The sequence below is a fragment of the Rhinoderma darwinii genome, chromosome 4 (assembly GCF_050947455.1).
Source record: "Rhinoderma darwinii isolate aRhiDar2 chromosome 4, aRhiDar2.hap1, whole genome shotgun sequence".
In the NCBI taxonomy this organism is placed as follows: Eukaryota; Metazoa; Chordata; class Amphibia; order Anura; family Rhinodermatidae; genus Rhinoderma; species Rhinoderma darwinii.
Genome location: NC_134690.1, coordinates 312,061,310 through 312,074,649, shown reverse-complemented (window position 1 = coordinate 312,074,649; position 13,340 = coordinate 312,061,310). Strand labels below are relative to the sequence as shown.

Sequence of the window (13,340 nt, the reverse complement as noted above, 5' to 3'; positions counted from 1 at the left end):
CTGCAGCTCCCCCATAAACTAACTTTTAGAACGATCATTTTTAATGGATTAACCGATCTATGGATTGATCAGTAATACCTTTATGACCTGCTACTTTCTAATGTGATGCTTTTCATACATTCAACAGTTGTATGTAACTAATTCATGAAGATACACATACCATCTTACCGCATTGTAGGGAATACATACAATTCCATGTTTTTCATCATTAGCGTGTTAACCCCTTCCCTCTTTAGCCACTTTTGACCTTCCTGACCGAGCCTCATATTTCAAATCTGACATGTGTCACTTTATGTGGTAATAACTCCGGAATGCTTTCACCTATCCAAGCGATTCTGAGATTGTTTTCTCGTGACACATTGGACTTTAAGTTACTGGCAAAATTTGCTCGATATGTTCAGTATTTAATTGTGAAAAACACCAAAATTTAGCGAAAAATTGCAAAAATTAGCATTTTTCTCAATTTAAATGTATCTGCTTGTAAGACAGGCAGTTATACCACACAAAATTGTTGCTAATTAACATCCCCCATATGTCTACTTTAGATTGGCATCGTTTTTTGAACATCCTTTTATTTTTCTATGACATCACAAGGCTTAGAACTTTAGCAGCAATTTCTCACATTTTCATGAAAATTTCAAAAGGCCATTTTTACAGGGGCCAGTTCAGTTGTGAAGTGGCTTTGAGGGCCTTATATATTAGAAACCCCCAAAATGTCACCCAATTTAAAAACTTCACCCCTCAAAGTATTCAAAACAGCATTTAGAAAATGTCTTAACCCTTTACACGTCACAGGAATTAAAGCAAAGTAGAGGTGAAATTTACAAATTTCATATTTTTTTGCAGAAATAAATTTTTAATACAAGTTTTTTTAGAACACAGAAGGTTTTATCAGAGAAATGCAACTCAATATTTGTTGCCCAGTTTCTGCAGTTTTAGGAAATATCCCACATGTGGCCGTAGCGTGCTACTGGACTGAAGCACCAGCCTCAGAAGCAAAGGAATACCTAGTGGATTTTGGGGCCTTTATTTTTGTTAGTATATATTTTAGGCACCATGTCCGGTTTGAAGGGCTCTTGTGGTGCCAAAACAGTGAAAATCCCCCAAAAGTGACTCCATTTGGGAAACTACACACCTCAAGGAAATTATCTAGGGGTACAGTGAGCATTTTGACCGCACAGGTTTTTTACAGAAATTATTGGAAGTAGGCCGTGAAAATTAAAATCAACATTTGTTCAAAGAAAATGTAGGTTTAGCGATTTTTTTTCTCATTTCCACAAGGACTAAAGGAGAAAAAGCACCGTAAAATTTGTAAAGCAATTTCTCCCGAGTAAAACACTACCCCACATGTGGTAATAAACGGTTGTTTGGAGACACGGCAAGGCTGAGAAGGGAAAGAGCACTATTTGGCTTTTGGAGCTCAAGTTAAGCAGGAATGGTTTGAGAGGCCATGTCACATTTACAAAGCCCCTGAGGGGACAAAACAGTGGAGACCCCCCACAAGTGACCCCATTTTGGAAACTACACCCATTGAGGAAATTATCTAGGGGTATAGTGAGCGATTTGACTCCACAGGTTTTTTGCAGAAATTATTGGAAGTAGGCCCTGAAAATAAAAATCAACATTTTTTCAAAGAAAATGTAGGTTTAGCTTATTTTTACTAATTTCCAGAAGGACTGAAGGAGAAAAAGCACCACAAAATTTGTAAAGCAATTTCTCCCGAGTAAAACAATACCCCACATGTGGTAATAAACGGCTGTTTGGAGACACGGCTTGGCTTAGAAGGGAAAGAGCGCTATTTGGCTTTTGGAGATCACATTGAGCAGGAATGGTTTGCGGCGGCCATGTCACATTTGCAAAGCCCCTGAGGGGAAAAAACAATGAAAACGCCCAAAAAGTGACACCATTTAGGAAACTACACCTCTTGAGGAATTCATCTAGGGGCGTAGTGAGCATTTTGACCCCACAGATGTTTCATAGAATTTCTTAGAATTGGGCAGTGAAAATAAAAACAATCCTTTTTCTTCAATAAGACGTAGCTTTAGCGCAAATTTTTTCATTTTCGCAACAAATAAAGGAAAAAAAGAACCCAACATTTGTAAAGCAATTTCTACCGAGTACGGCAATACCCCATATGTGGTCATAAACTGCTGTTTGGGCAAACGGCAGGGCTCAGAAGGGAAGGACCGCCATTTGGAGTGCAGATGTTGCTGGATTGGTTTCTGGGCGCCTGTGGGCCCAAAACAGTGGAAACCCTCCAGAAGTGACCCCATTTTGGAAACTACACCCCTCAATGCATTTACCTAGGGGTGTAGTGAGCATGTTAACCCTGCAGATGTTTTGTAGAAATTAGTGTGAACTCGATGTTGCAGAGTGAAAATGGGATTTTTTCCACAGATATGTGGACAATATGTGGTGCACGGCTTGTGCCACCATAACAAGACAGCTCTCTAATTATTATGCTGGGTTTCCTGGTTTTAGAAACACCCTACATGTGGCCCTAATCTCTTGCCTGGACAGTCGACCAGGCTCAGGAGTGAAAGCGTACCATGTAAAATTGAGGCCTAATTTGGCGATTTACAAAGTATTGGTTCACAACTGCAGAGGCTCAGATGTGAAATAATAAAAATAAACCCCTGAGAAGTGACCCTATTATGGAAACTGCACCCCTCAAGGCATTTATTAAGGGGTGTAGTGAGCATTTTCACCCCACAGGTCTTTTCCATAAATGAATGCGCTGTGGATGGTGCAAATTAAAAATTTATATTTTTCCCTAGATATGCCATTCAGTGGCAAATATGTCGTGCCCAGCTTATGCCACTGGAGACACACACCCCAAAAATTGCTAAAAGGGTTCTCCCGGGTATGACGGTGCCATATATGTGGAAGGAAACTGCTGTTTGGGCACGCTGTAGGGTTCAGATGGGAGGAAATGCCATTTGGCTTTTGGAGCGTGGATTTTGCTTGGTAGTAGTTTTGTTTGGAGTCTTATTGGTGTTTCCGTTTATAATGTAGGGGCATATGTAAGCCGGGCGGAGTATATAAGGGGCATAGTCAGGTGGTATAATAATGGGGTAAAAAAAAACAATAAAATAATCCATAGATGTGTGTTACGCTGTGAAGCAATCCTTTCTGCACAGGCCGGTGTCGCACTGATATATGGCGTCCTTTCTTATGCCCCTTTTGGTCCATACTCCGCGCCTTTGTAGTTTGGGGAATTTTGCTAGGAAGTGTTGTCCTGGTATAATACGGGCACCGTCGCTTCCAGCAGTTATGTTTGGGCCCTCCCCTTCCTGGTTCCCTAATTTTAGGTCCTTGATAAATCGCCTCTTCAAACTGAAGAAATGTTCCCCTCGGGCACAACTGCATTTTTTTTTTTTCCTGACTTATTGGAGCCATAACTGATTTTATTGTTCATAGACGTAGTGGTATGAGGGATGTTTGTTGCGGGACGAGCTGTAGTTATTATTGGTACCATTTTGGGGTACATGTGACTTTTTGATCACCTTTTATCCTATTTTTTGGGATGCCAGGTAAACAAAAAAACGCAATTCTGGCACAGCTTTTTTCGGTTTTTTTTATACAGCGTTCACCATGCGTTATAAACTACATGTTAACTTTATTCTGCGGGTCAGTACGATTCCGGCGATACCTAATTTATAGCACTTTTTTATGTTTTACAACTTTTTGCACAATAAAATTACTTTTGTAAAAAGAATGTATTTTTTCTGTTGCCAAGTTGTGAGAACCATAACTTTTTAATTTTTTTGTCGACGGAGGTGTATGAGGGCTTGTTTTTTGCGGGACGAGCTATAGTTTTTATAGGTACCATTTTTGGATACGTGCAACTTTTTGATCACTTTTTATTCTAACATTTGTAGGGCAAAGTGACTAAAAAACAGAAACTCTGGTAACGTTTTTTATGGGTTTTTTTACGCTGTTCACCGCGTGCAATAAATATAATATTTTGATACCTCAGGTCGTTACGGTCGCGGCGATACCAAATACATATGGTTTATTATTATTTTTCAATAATAAAGGACTTGATAAGAGTAAAAGGGGGATTGTGTTTTATTTGATTACTTGAAACTTTTATTGTTTTCAAACTTTTATTATTTGCACTTTTTTTTACACTTTTTTTACACTTTTTCTCAAGTCCCGCTAGGGGACTTGAAGGTCCAACGGTCAGATTATTTTTTTTCTAATACATTGCACTACCTATGTAGTGCAATGTATTAGATCTGTCAGTCATTCACTGACAGCAAGCCGATTAGGCTTCGCCTCCCGGCGGGGCCTAAATCGGCTTCCGTAATGGCAGAGCAGGAGACCATTGTGTCTCCTGTTGCCATAACAGTAGTCGCCAGTCCTGATTGCCTGTCAGGGCTGGCGATCTGCTAGTAACCGCTACGATGCAGCAATCGCTTTCGATTGCTGCATCGAAGGGGTTAATGGCAGGGATCGGAGCTAGCTCCGGTTCCTGCCGTTACAGGTGGATGTCAGCTGTACAGTACAGCTGACTTCCACCGCTGATGACGCCGGATCAGCTCCTGACCCGGCGCCATCTTGCCGGCAGCTACGGAAGCCGATCAGGCTCCGCCGCCGGGCGGATCTTGACCGGCTTCGGTGCTAGGCAGACCGGGAGGCCAGTATCAGGCCTCCGGTTGCCATTGCAGCCACCGGAACCCCGGCAATTTCATTACTGGGGTTCCGATGAGCTACAAACACCTTAAGTGCAGCGATCGCGTTTGAGCGCTGCACTTAAGGGGTTAATGGCGGGGATCGAAGCTAATTTCGGTCCCCGCCGTTACAGCCGGATGTCAGCTGTAAGATACAGCTGAGATCCGGTGATGATGGCACCGGCTCAGCTTCTGAGCCGGTCCCAAACATTCGGCGTACATGTACGGCAAGATGCGGGAAGTCAATGCTTTCCATGACGTACATGTACGGCAAATGTCGGGAAGGGGTTAATGTTAGTTACGTTACCACAATTTGTATTATCATGTGACCTACCAGGCATAGCGATCCATGCCTCGCTCTGGATGATCACGAGTTCACATTTTGATGTTGCGTGTCAGCAACGTCAGTGATCACGAGAGGAAATCTCTTTAAATACACGCTACAAACATGTTGACTTGGCGCCATTTACTACAGCAACGGACATTGCGTGAGAGAGCTATATACAGTCTTATACTTGTTTTGTACACCTAGTTTCCTAGCAATCCGGTAAGATGTTTTCCCTTTTTCCTCTCTGTAACATACATTGTGGGGTATTCTTCATGTCTTAGCTTTTGTGTCATTCACAGGTATATACTGGAGACAAATTGTTTCAGTTATTTTTCCTGATAATAGTGACGATGCCTAACATAGCAAAGGTAAATAGTATTATATATTATCTACGTTTCAGATTATCATATTATGGCGAGATTCACCCACTTATACTCGATCCTCAACGGTGTTAATATAGTCCTCATATATGTTCCACTTGTATTTTTTATTGATATTTTGGATGTTCTACTATATAATTTTTTTCTTTATTTTGTATAGAATTATCTGATGAAGGCCGAAAACATTTATAAGTGGATTGAAAAATAAAATATTTTCTATTATTTCACTGCAAACTTGAGTGTCGAGTTCTTGTTTCTTGATATCCTGTGGATATATGTCATAAACGTCTCTCATGGGAAAACCCCTTTAGTGACTGCTTCAACCTACATATGAAAATGACGATCATTATCACCTGTTTGATATAATTGGTTAATCATACACCCGACTATACTCCTACAAAAGTTGTGCAAGCGTACCTAGAAAAATTGATGGTATTTTAAAGGCAAACGGTGGTCACACCAAATATTAATTTAGATTTATTAATTTAGATTTTTCTTCTGTTCATTAACTTTATATTTTGTTAATTGATAGAAAACAACTACTATTAACACTTCTATTTTTTGAAAGCATTCTTACTTTGCAGCATAATTACACAACTGCCTAAAACTTTTGCACAATACTGTATATTAGGCACTGTTTACATCACATTACGTAGCCATGTCAGGTATACATCGGGAGTACTCTACATATACCTGGTTGCTACGTATACCACTCTATCAGCATAACCTGGATATGCCATGGCTCCTGCTGGCAAGGCACATGGCACAGTTTACGGTACACTAAAGCAGCCATGCCATGAAAGTGGGGCAGAGAGGGAAAGTAAGGAATAGGAAGGGAGGAGCAGTAATGGACCTGCTGCGTAGCACAGCTCCGGCACAGAAGATAGAGTCGGATACTGGAGGAGCAAGGGGGCAACCAATGTAGAGTCCCCAAATACAGCATAAGGAGGAGATCCGTTAACACATTGAAGCCCCAGACTGCTGCTGATCAAATCCTTCCGTGATGCTTACGGGGAGCCCTCCTTTTCAGAATTTATGGTCCAAATATGGACAGTTATCACTAGAGCTTCCCTGGGCAGGAAAAATAGCATTTGGAGTCTACGCACAGAGCATCTGTCCACACATGCACATTTACTGTCCCGAGAAGCTATAACCTGGAGGGCTTCCTGCAGGCATCCCTGAAGGATACGGGGTGATGCGGTGTACATCCTGGGAGTATGTGGTGAGCCCATGATTGCAGAAGGAGGAAATGGGAAAGAGGTGTGCAGAGGGTCATGGGAAAAAGAGGCTGCCGCAGAAGTATGGGTTGGCTTTTTGGAATACAGGTTCAGAGTTCTGTGCAGCCACAATGGGCAGGGGGGAGAGGACACTTCTGGGAAAGTTGAGCAGCCAGCCTTGGGCGCATTACAGACAAGTGGGAAAGGCAGGCACTGGCTGCGGTGTGTTGCTGATATGGACAGTTACGTCACTGGAGCTTTCACATGTACACGTTAAACGGAGGCTTTTGCTAGGCCCTAGGGTATAATGGCCTCATTTAGACATACACTTATTATTATTTTTTTTATTTTTTTAAAGGACTCTGCGGAAAGAACTAGTCTACTACGCTATACTCTTTTTTTTTTTTTTTTTTAAATGGTATACTGACATATATCGTTCAGACAGACCAAAAGGACACTCTTTGGATCTCTGTCTGGCAATCGAAGGCCACAGAAACATTTAGCGTGTACGTCAGGAGCTTTCTGACTTACATGCGAAGCGGAAATCACAAACCTGATGTGAACAGGACCTTTAATAATACTATTTTTTTTTTTTTTCAAACCTCAAAAGGCCAGGTGTATAAATATAGCCACACCATATACAGTACACAGGAAATACAATTCAAAGTAAACGGCCTATAGTAACATAAAAGGTGTGTACATGAAGAGAAATAAAACAAAAAAGTTACGCACCTTACTACTTTGAATTATTTTAACATTGTGGTGATCAAAGTCACCATCCACATAATGCTGCACACCAGAAGAATACGGTTTACAGCTAGATCTATACATCCATCTCTATTTAGAAAGATCGCAATAACCAAACACCATCCTACACCCACCCCACCTAACTGACCTATCAGGATTTTCTGAACTACATTACTGAAAAAAACGAAAAAAGAAACTGTCTTACTGAAGATTTGTTTTTTTTCTTCTTTTCACGTCCTTCATCAATTTCATCGGAATCTCCATCGCTGTCAAGTGCCAGCAGTTCAGGGTCAAGAGGATCTAGCGGCGGCTCATACAAAGCTGTGTTTAATGGCAAATACCGGAGTTCATTAGGGGAATACCTGCAGAGCAATTAAACAAATACCCTGTTGATCATGGTATAGACATATTGCACATTTCCTCAAAAGAAGCTAATAGAATTAAAGGGAAGGTGTCACGAATTATTTTGTTTTTATATATAATATTGCTTTTAGTATGACATTAAAATAAATTTAATTTTTGTGTTCTTGTTTTGTACTTTTTACTTTTTTCTTACTTTTACTTCTCTATGGGGGCTGCCATTTTTTTTCATCTCTGTATGTGTCGATTAACAACACATACAGAGATGGAATACGACACATACATCCACATAGAGAATGCGAACGGGAGCCGTTCCATTCACTATAGCGTGCGCCGTCTGTGCGGGAACGGCGCATGCGCCGCTCCCACACAGACCAAAAGGAAGGTCTTTGGTAGAGCGAAATCCGGCGCCATTTTCATGTGGACCGGAAGCCGCGGCCGGACAGTAAGATGACAACTTCCGGCCATATGTTCAAGGCAGCGAAGACGCAAGGTATAGGAGCGGAGGCGGCAGGTAAGTTATGTTTGTGTATGTGATGTGTGTATTATGTTCGTGTTATACTGTCTGATTACTACTGTATCTAATCCTCCTACACTGTGCATTCGCTCAGAAAATGGCAGCACACAGTGTAGGAGGCTTGAAGATTCAACCCCCTCCTTCTCCTGGCACTAGCCAGGATAAGGGAGGGGGGGATTGTGTGAGGACACTAGAGCGAGTGTGTCTACTCCAAATTTGCAAGATAAAGCAATGAGGTTGCTTTACCACATTGCTAATGCTGCAATTTTGGGAATTGCTCCCTCTAGTGACCAGCACATGGAAATGTTATAAATTAGAATCTAATTTATAAGATTTCCGGACTTGTGAAAAAATTAAAAAAATTAAAAAAACAGTGTGTAATCACTTATATACTAACTGGGACCACTAAGCTCAGCCACATATAATTTAACAGCAGTTGTAGCACTATTTTATTGTATAGAGGAGTAAAGGCTCTGTTTCAAGTAGGATTATCACTTCGGTTTATAATGGGGCCATGACCGCTATACCAGATCAGTTATTAAATTGATACTGGCCAATACAGACAGACCCCATTGACTTTAACCCTTTTGCGGTGAGGGGTTTCTGGGCCTTTTGCACCTCTGGCAGCCGGGACAATTTTCACACTTCACACTTTCGACATATAAAGAACTATAAAATAATTATACCAAACCCCCATTACCCATATGTTGTCGGACTGTAAAAACCTGTCAGATTCACAACGCCACTTAGAACTTTATATATACAGGCACCTTCATGCATTTTTTTTTTCCATATTCAACATTTTTATTGGTTTTGAAGCAAACAAGTATAAAACACGTTTGGAGGGGATACCGCCACACATTAGAAAGGAAACAAAAAAGGGCAAAGCCCAAACAAGGAGATGGACATCACATTCCTTGACATGACGTTACACAGCAGCAGCATGAATAAAACCTAATGAACAGGAGCATTGCATAAAGGCGAAATAGAGATACAATAACTCAATCCCCTATACAACATAAAGTGTAACGGCATCTCATAGTCGCAATCACAGGTAGTAAGGCACCACTCCATTACACAAGGGAAGGGAAACAGAAGGGGGGACGGAAAAGGGCAAAGGAGGGATATGGTGTGGCTCAAGTTATGGTGAGCTTGGACTCCAGTTCTGGATTATCAGGAGTAAAAAAAAAAAAAAAAAGAAGAAGAAAGAGCAGCTATGCACATGGCAGCGGCATGGTTGGAGCAAGCAGAATCCCACATAACTACAAGGATCATCACCTCAGATAAAAACTCAGGAAGGGGGTGGTGGTTGTGTCTCAAGTCATGAAGACATGTATCGTGCAGAAGCGGCTCGATTTTCTGTATCAATGCAACCTCCTGGAACCACTCATCCAACATCGGAGGAACCGCCGTTTACCACCTACGCGGGATAACAGATTTTGCAGCTTGGAGGAGGTGTCTAGTAAGGCCTCATGCACACGACCGTATTTTTTCCCACCCGTAAATACTGGCGTAAATACGGGTCCGGTGTCACACGTATTCGACCTGTTTTGCACCAGTATTTACGAACCCGTGCCCGTAAATATGGTTCCGGTGTCACCCGTATTCCACCCGTATTTACGGGCACGTTTTTGGCGGAAAAATAGCACTGCACTAATCGGCAGCCCCTTCTCTCTATCAGTGCAGGATAGAGAGTAGGGACAGCCCTTTCTGTAATAAAAGTTAAAGAAATTCATACTTACCCGGCCGTTGTCTTGGTGACGCGTCCCTCTCTTCACATCCAGCCCGACATCCCTGGATGACGCGGCAGTCCATGTGACCGCTGCAGCCTGTGATTGACCTGTGATTGGCTGCAGCGGTCACATGGCCTGAAACGTCATCCAGGACGTCGGGCCGGATGTCGAGAGGGACGTGTCACCAAGGCAACGGGCGGGAGACCGGACTGGAGGAAGCAGGAAGTTCTCGGTAAGTATAAACGTCTTTTATTTTTATTTTTTACAGGTTGCTCTTTATTCTGATCGGTAGTCACTGTCCAGGGTGCTGAAAGAGTTACTGCCGATCAGTTAACTCTTTCAGCTCCCTGGACAGTGACTATTTACTGACGTCGCTTAGCAACGCTGCCGTAATGACGGGTGCACACATGTAGCCACCCGTCATTACGAGAGCTCCATAGACTTCTATGGACTGTCCGTGCCGTTATTACGGCCTGAAATAGGACATGTTCTATCTTTTTCAACGGCACGGGCACCTTCCCGTGAGAAAACGGGAAGGCACCCGTCGCCAATAGAAGTCTATGAGCCCGTTATTACGGGTCGTAATTACGACCCGTAATAACGGGAGTTTTTACGGTCGTGTGCATGAGGCCTTAGGGATTGTTTATAAATGGGTAGTGGCATAGGGAACATGAATAGAAGAGCCGCCTCTGGTGAATTGGGTACCGAGAGCCCAGTGACTTCTACTATGATTTTAAGTACCGTAGCCCAAAAATTCCGCAAGGAGGGACAACTCCACCAAATGTGGTACATGGAGCCCCCCACAGCTCCACCGCACCAACAATTGCCTGGTATGGACTGGTACCATATGTGAAGGCCAGTAAGGACCAGATACCACCTAGAAATAGTTATATAACTAGTTTCCCAAGTCCGTATGGCTAAAGCAGCTTTTTTGGAAAGGGAAAAACACTTTCCATTGTGCGTCAGTGAATGTCTTGTTTAATTCTTTTTCCCAAGCCCTACAGAAGGATGGGACGTGATGGGATCGTTGGGAAAGGAGTAGTTTATATAGAGTGGAAATGGCGTGTGCAGGGGACAGGGTGGAAACACATAAGCGCTCGAAGTCTGTAAGCGGATGGTGAAGGTGGGCTTGACTATTAGTAACTTTATAGAAATGTTTTAAATGGGAGTATTCAAACATGTGGCGTGGTGAGGGCATATCAGTTGGGAAGATGGCGGCTAATGAGAGTAGAGAGGAGTCGGAAAGGACTTGAGTAAAGTACAACGGATTGGTGGGTGACCTGCCTAGGAAGGAAAGTCAAGCTCCACCAGCAGGAAATGCTGCGTGGTCAGTAACAGGGGTGTGTGGGCAACAACAAATGAGGCTTGAGTCCGTCTGTTCCCAGACAGGGTCCACGGCAGGGTAGATAAGTTACGAGTGCAGAGTTGTTGGGTTAAACTAACCCATAATTTTGAATTGTGAAAAAAAAATCAAGAACACAAGCGTGAGTCGAAGCAAGGTAATAGAGTCGACAGTCCGGCAAGCCAACCCCACCTGCCTTCATGCAATTTTTAGTCAGTGTAATTTTTTAGAACAAAAAAAAAATGAATAAAAGCTTGTTTGTAATTAAAAGTCTGACCCAAACAGAAAATTAGATGCACAACACCTCCTAAATATGTGCAGAGTTCAAATGTGCCACATAGGCCTATATCTACGTGAACATATCTTCACAAAAATTACCAGTACGAAAGAGCCAAAAATCTGGATTAAAAAAATAAATAAAAAAGGAGCAATGTATAAAAAAACAAAAACACCACCTTGAAAAAATTGCAAACAGCACATCGAACCATTAATTTCTATGGGACCACGCACAGATCCGCAAAATTATAGAACATGTCCTATAATCTGTGTTTTGCGGTTCGCGAAACGGTCATGTGCATGATGCCTTAGAATGTAGTTCTACCTAGTAAGTTTAAACACGTGCAATTATGCAATATACCATGACAGTCTGACTACAAAGTGGACCCCAGCAGACACTACATCAACAAAATGGTACTTAAAAAACAAAAAAAAACAAAAAGGGAAGAAAATTTCAATCGAACATGTCCAACTCTATTCTCCCCTGACATCTGCCACTACTATACACATACAAATGGGCAGGTTCGGCTGACATACATCCAAAGCGTATGGCAAACTTAATAGTGGAGTCCTGGATGGGAGGCCGTCATCTAAAAATTCCATAATTGGTTATTTGAACGTTTTCCCATCAGAGACATTTATGACATATCCACAGGATATGTCATGTCAGATAGATGCAGGTCCCACCTCTGGGACCCGCACCTATCACTAGAAAGGGGCACCCTGAACGCCCTTCTTCCATTCTGGTGTTGTGGCTAAATCGTGTGATTTCCGACCATGAATTACGAAAACAGTGTTACTCACTGAGCTACTCTGTTTCCGTAAGTCCCATAGAATGGAAGTTACAGAAACAGCGTAGCTCGCATGCTACGCTGCATCCGTAATGGCCATTTACTACTATGCGAGTTACGGAAACAGCGTAGCTCAGCGAGTTACGCCGTTTTCGTAATTCATGGTCGGAAATCACACGATTGAGCCACAACACCAGAGGGTAAGATTGGGGTTAAGTGGGCCCCATTCTTGAGATAGGTGCGGGTCCCAGAGGTCGGACCCGCATCTATCTGACACCTATGACATATCCTGTGGATATATCATAAATGTTTCTGATGGGAAAACCTTTGCAGGAGGAAAATTCCTCCTGCAAAAACTGCTCCAGTAGGTTTTTGCACAGTGGTTTGACAAAAACTCGTCAAAACACTCGAGGTTTTTTTTCCTCTTTCTGACTCATTGAAATGGGGTTTTGGAGGCGGAAACCGCCTCAAGATGGGTCATGTTGCTTCTTTTTACCACGACGAGTTTTTTTTTACTCGTGGTAAAAAAAAACTCGTCTGCCTCCCATTGAAATCAATGGGAGGCATTTTCAGGCGGTTTTTGAGTAGTTTTTTGGCGCGGTTTCTGCCCCAAAAAACTCGTCAAAAAACTCAGTGTGAACAGGGCCTTAATATATAAATCCGCCGAGGGCAAAGGGGCAAGTTAGGCAATGGGGTACTAAAACTACACTATTGTACTAGCATATTAAATCAGGTTTTGGTAAAAATACATTTAGATGATAAATATCTAACTTTTGCCCTTCTAAATACCAGATTCACAATAAATTCATCTAAAAGGCGCTATTCATGTTTTGAGTTGTACAGTACCTTGCACGGGCGCTACAAATGAAATGGCGTGTTTAAGTATGAACCAGAACCATGTAAACAATTAAAGAGGCTTCAAACAGCTGATTGGCGTGGGTGCCGAGAGTCTGACTCCCACCAATCTTATATT

The 13,340-nt window shown here is 42.3% G+C and overlaps 2 protein-coding genes across 7 annotated transcripts in view; one reads left to right on the top strand and one right to left on the bottom strand.

Annotated features, from left to right (window-relative positions):
• The window catches only part of C4H6orf120 (chromosome 4 C6orf120 homolog), a 108,968-nt gene extending 103,596 nt beyond the window's left edge, over positions 1-5,372 (top strand). The window contains exon 2 of the transcript XR_012883216.1: positions 5,304-5,372. The gene's annotated coding sequence lies outside the window, so the exon portion shown is untranslated. The remainder of the gene's footprint in view (positions 1-5,303) is intronic.
• PHF10 (PHD finger protein 10) overlaps positions 1-13,340 on the bottom strand; it is a 243,444-nt gene that overhangs the window by 90,108 nt on the left and 139,996 nt on the right. For all 6 annotated transcript variants that reach the window (XR_012883215.1, XM_075862734.1, XM_075862732.1 and 3 more), the window contains one exon: positions 7,554-7,710. Coding sequence is in view for 5 of the 6 variants with exons in the window: in XM_075862734.1 (XP_075718849.1) it covers positions 7,554-7,710 (157 nt within the window). In the remaining variant the exon portion in view is untranslated. The remainder of the gene's footprint in view (positions 1-7,553; positions 7,711-13,340) is intronic.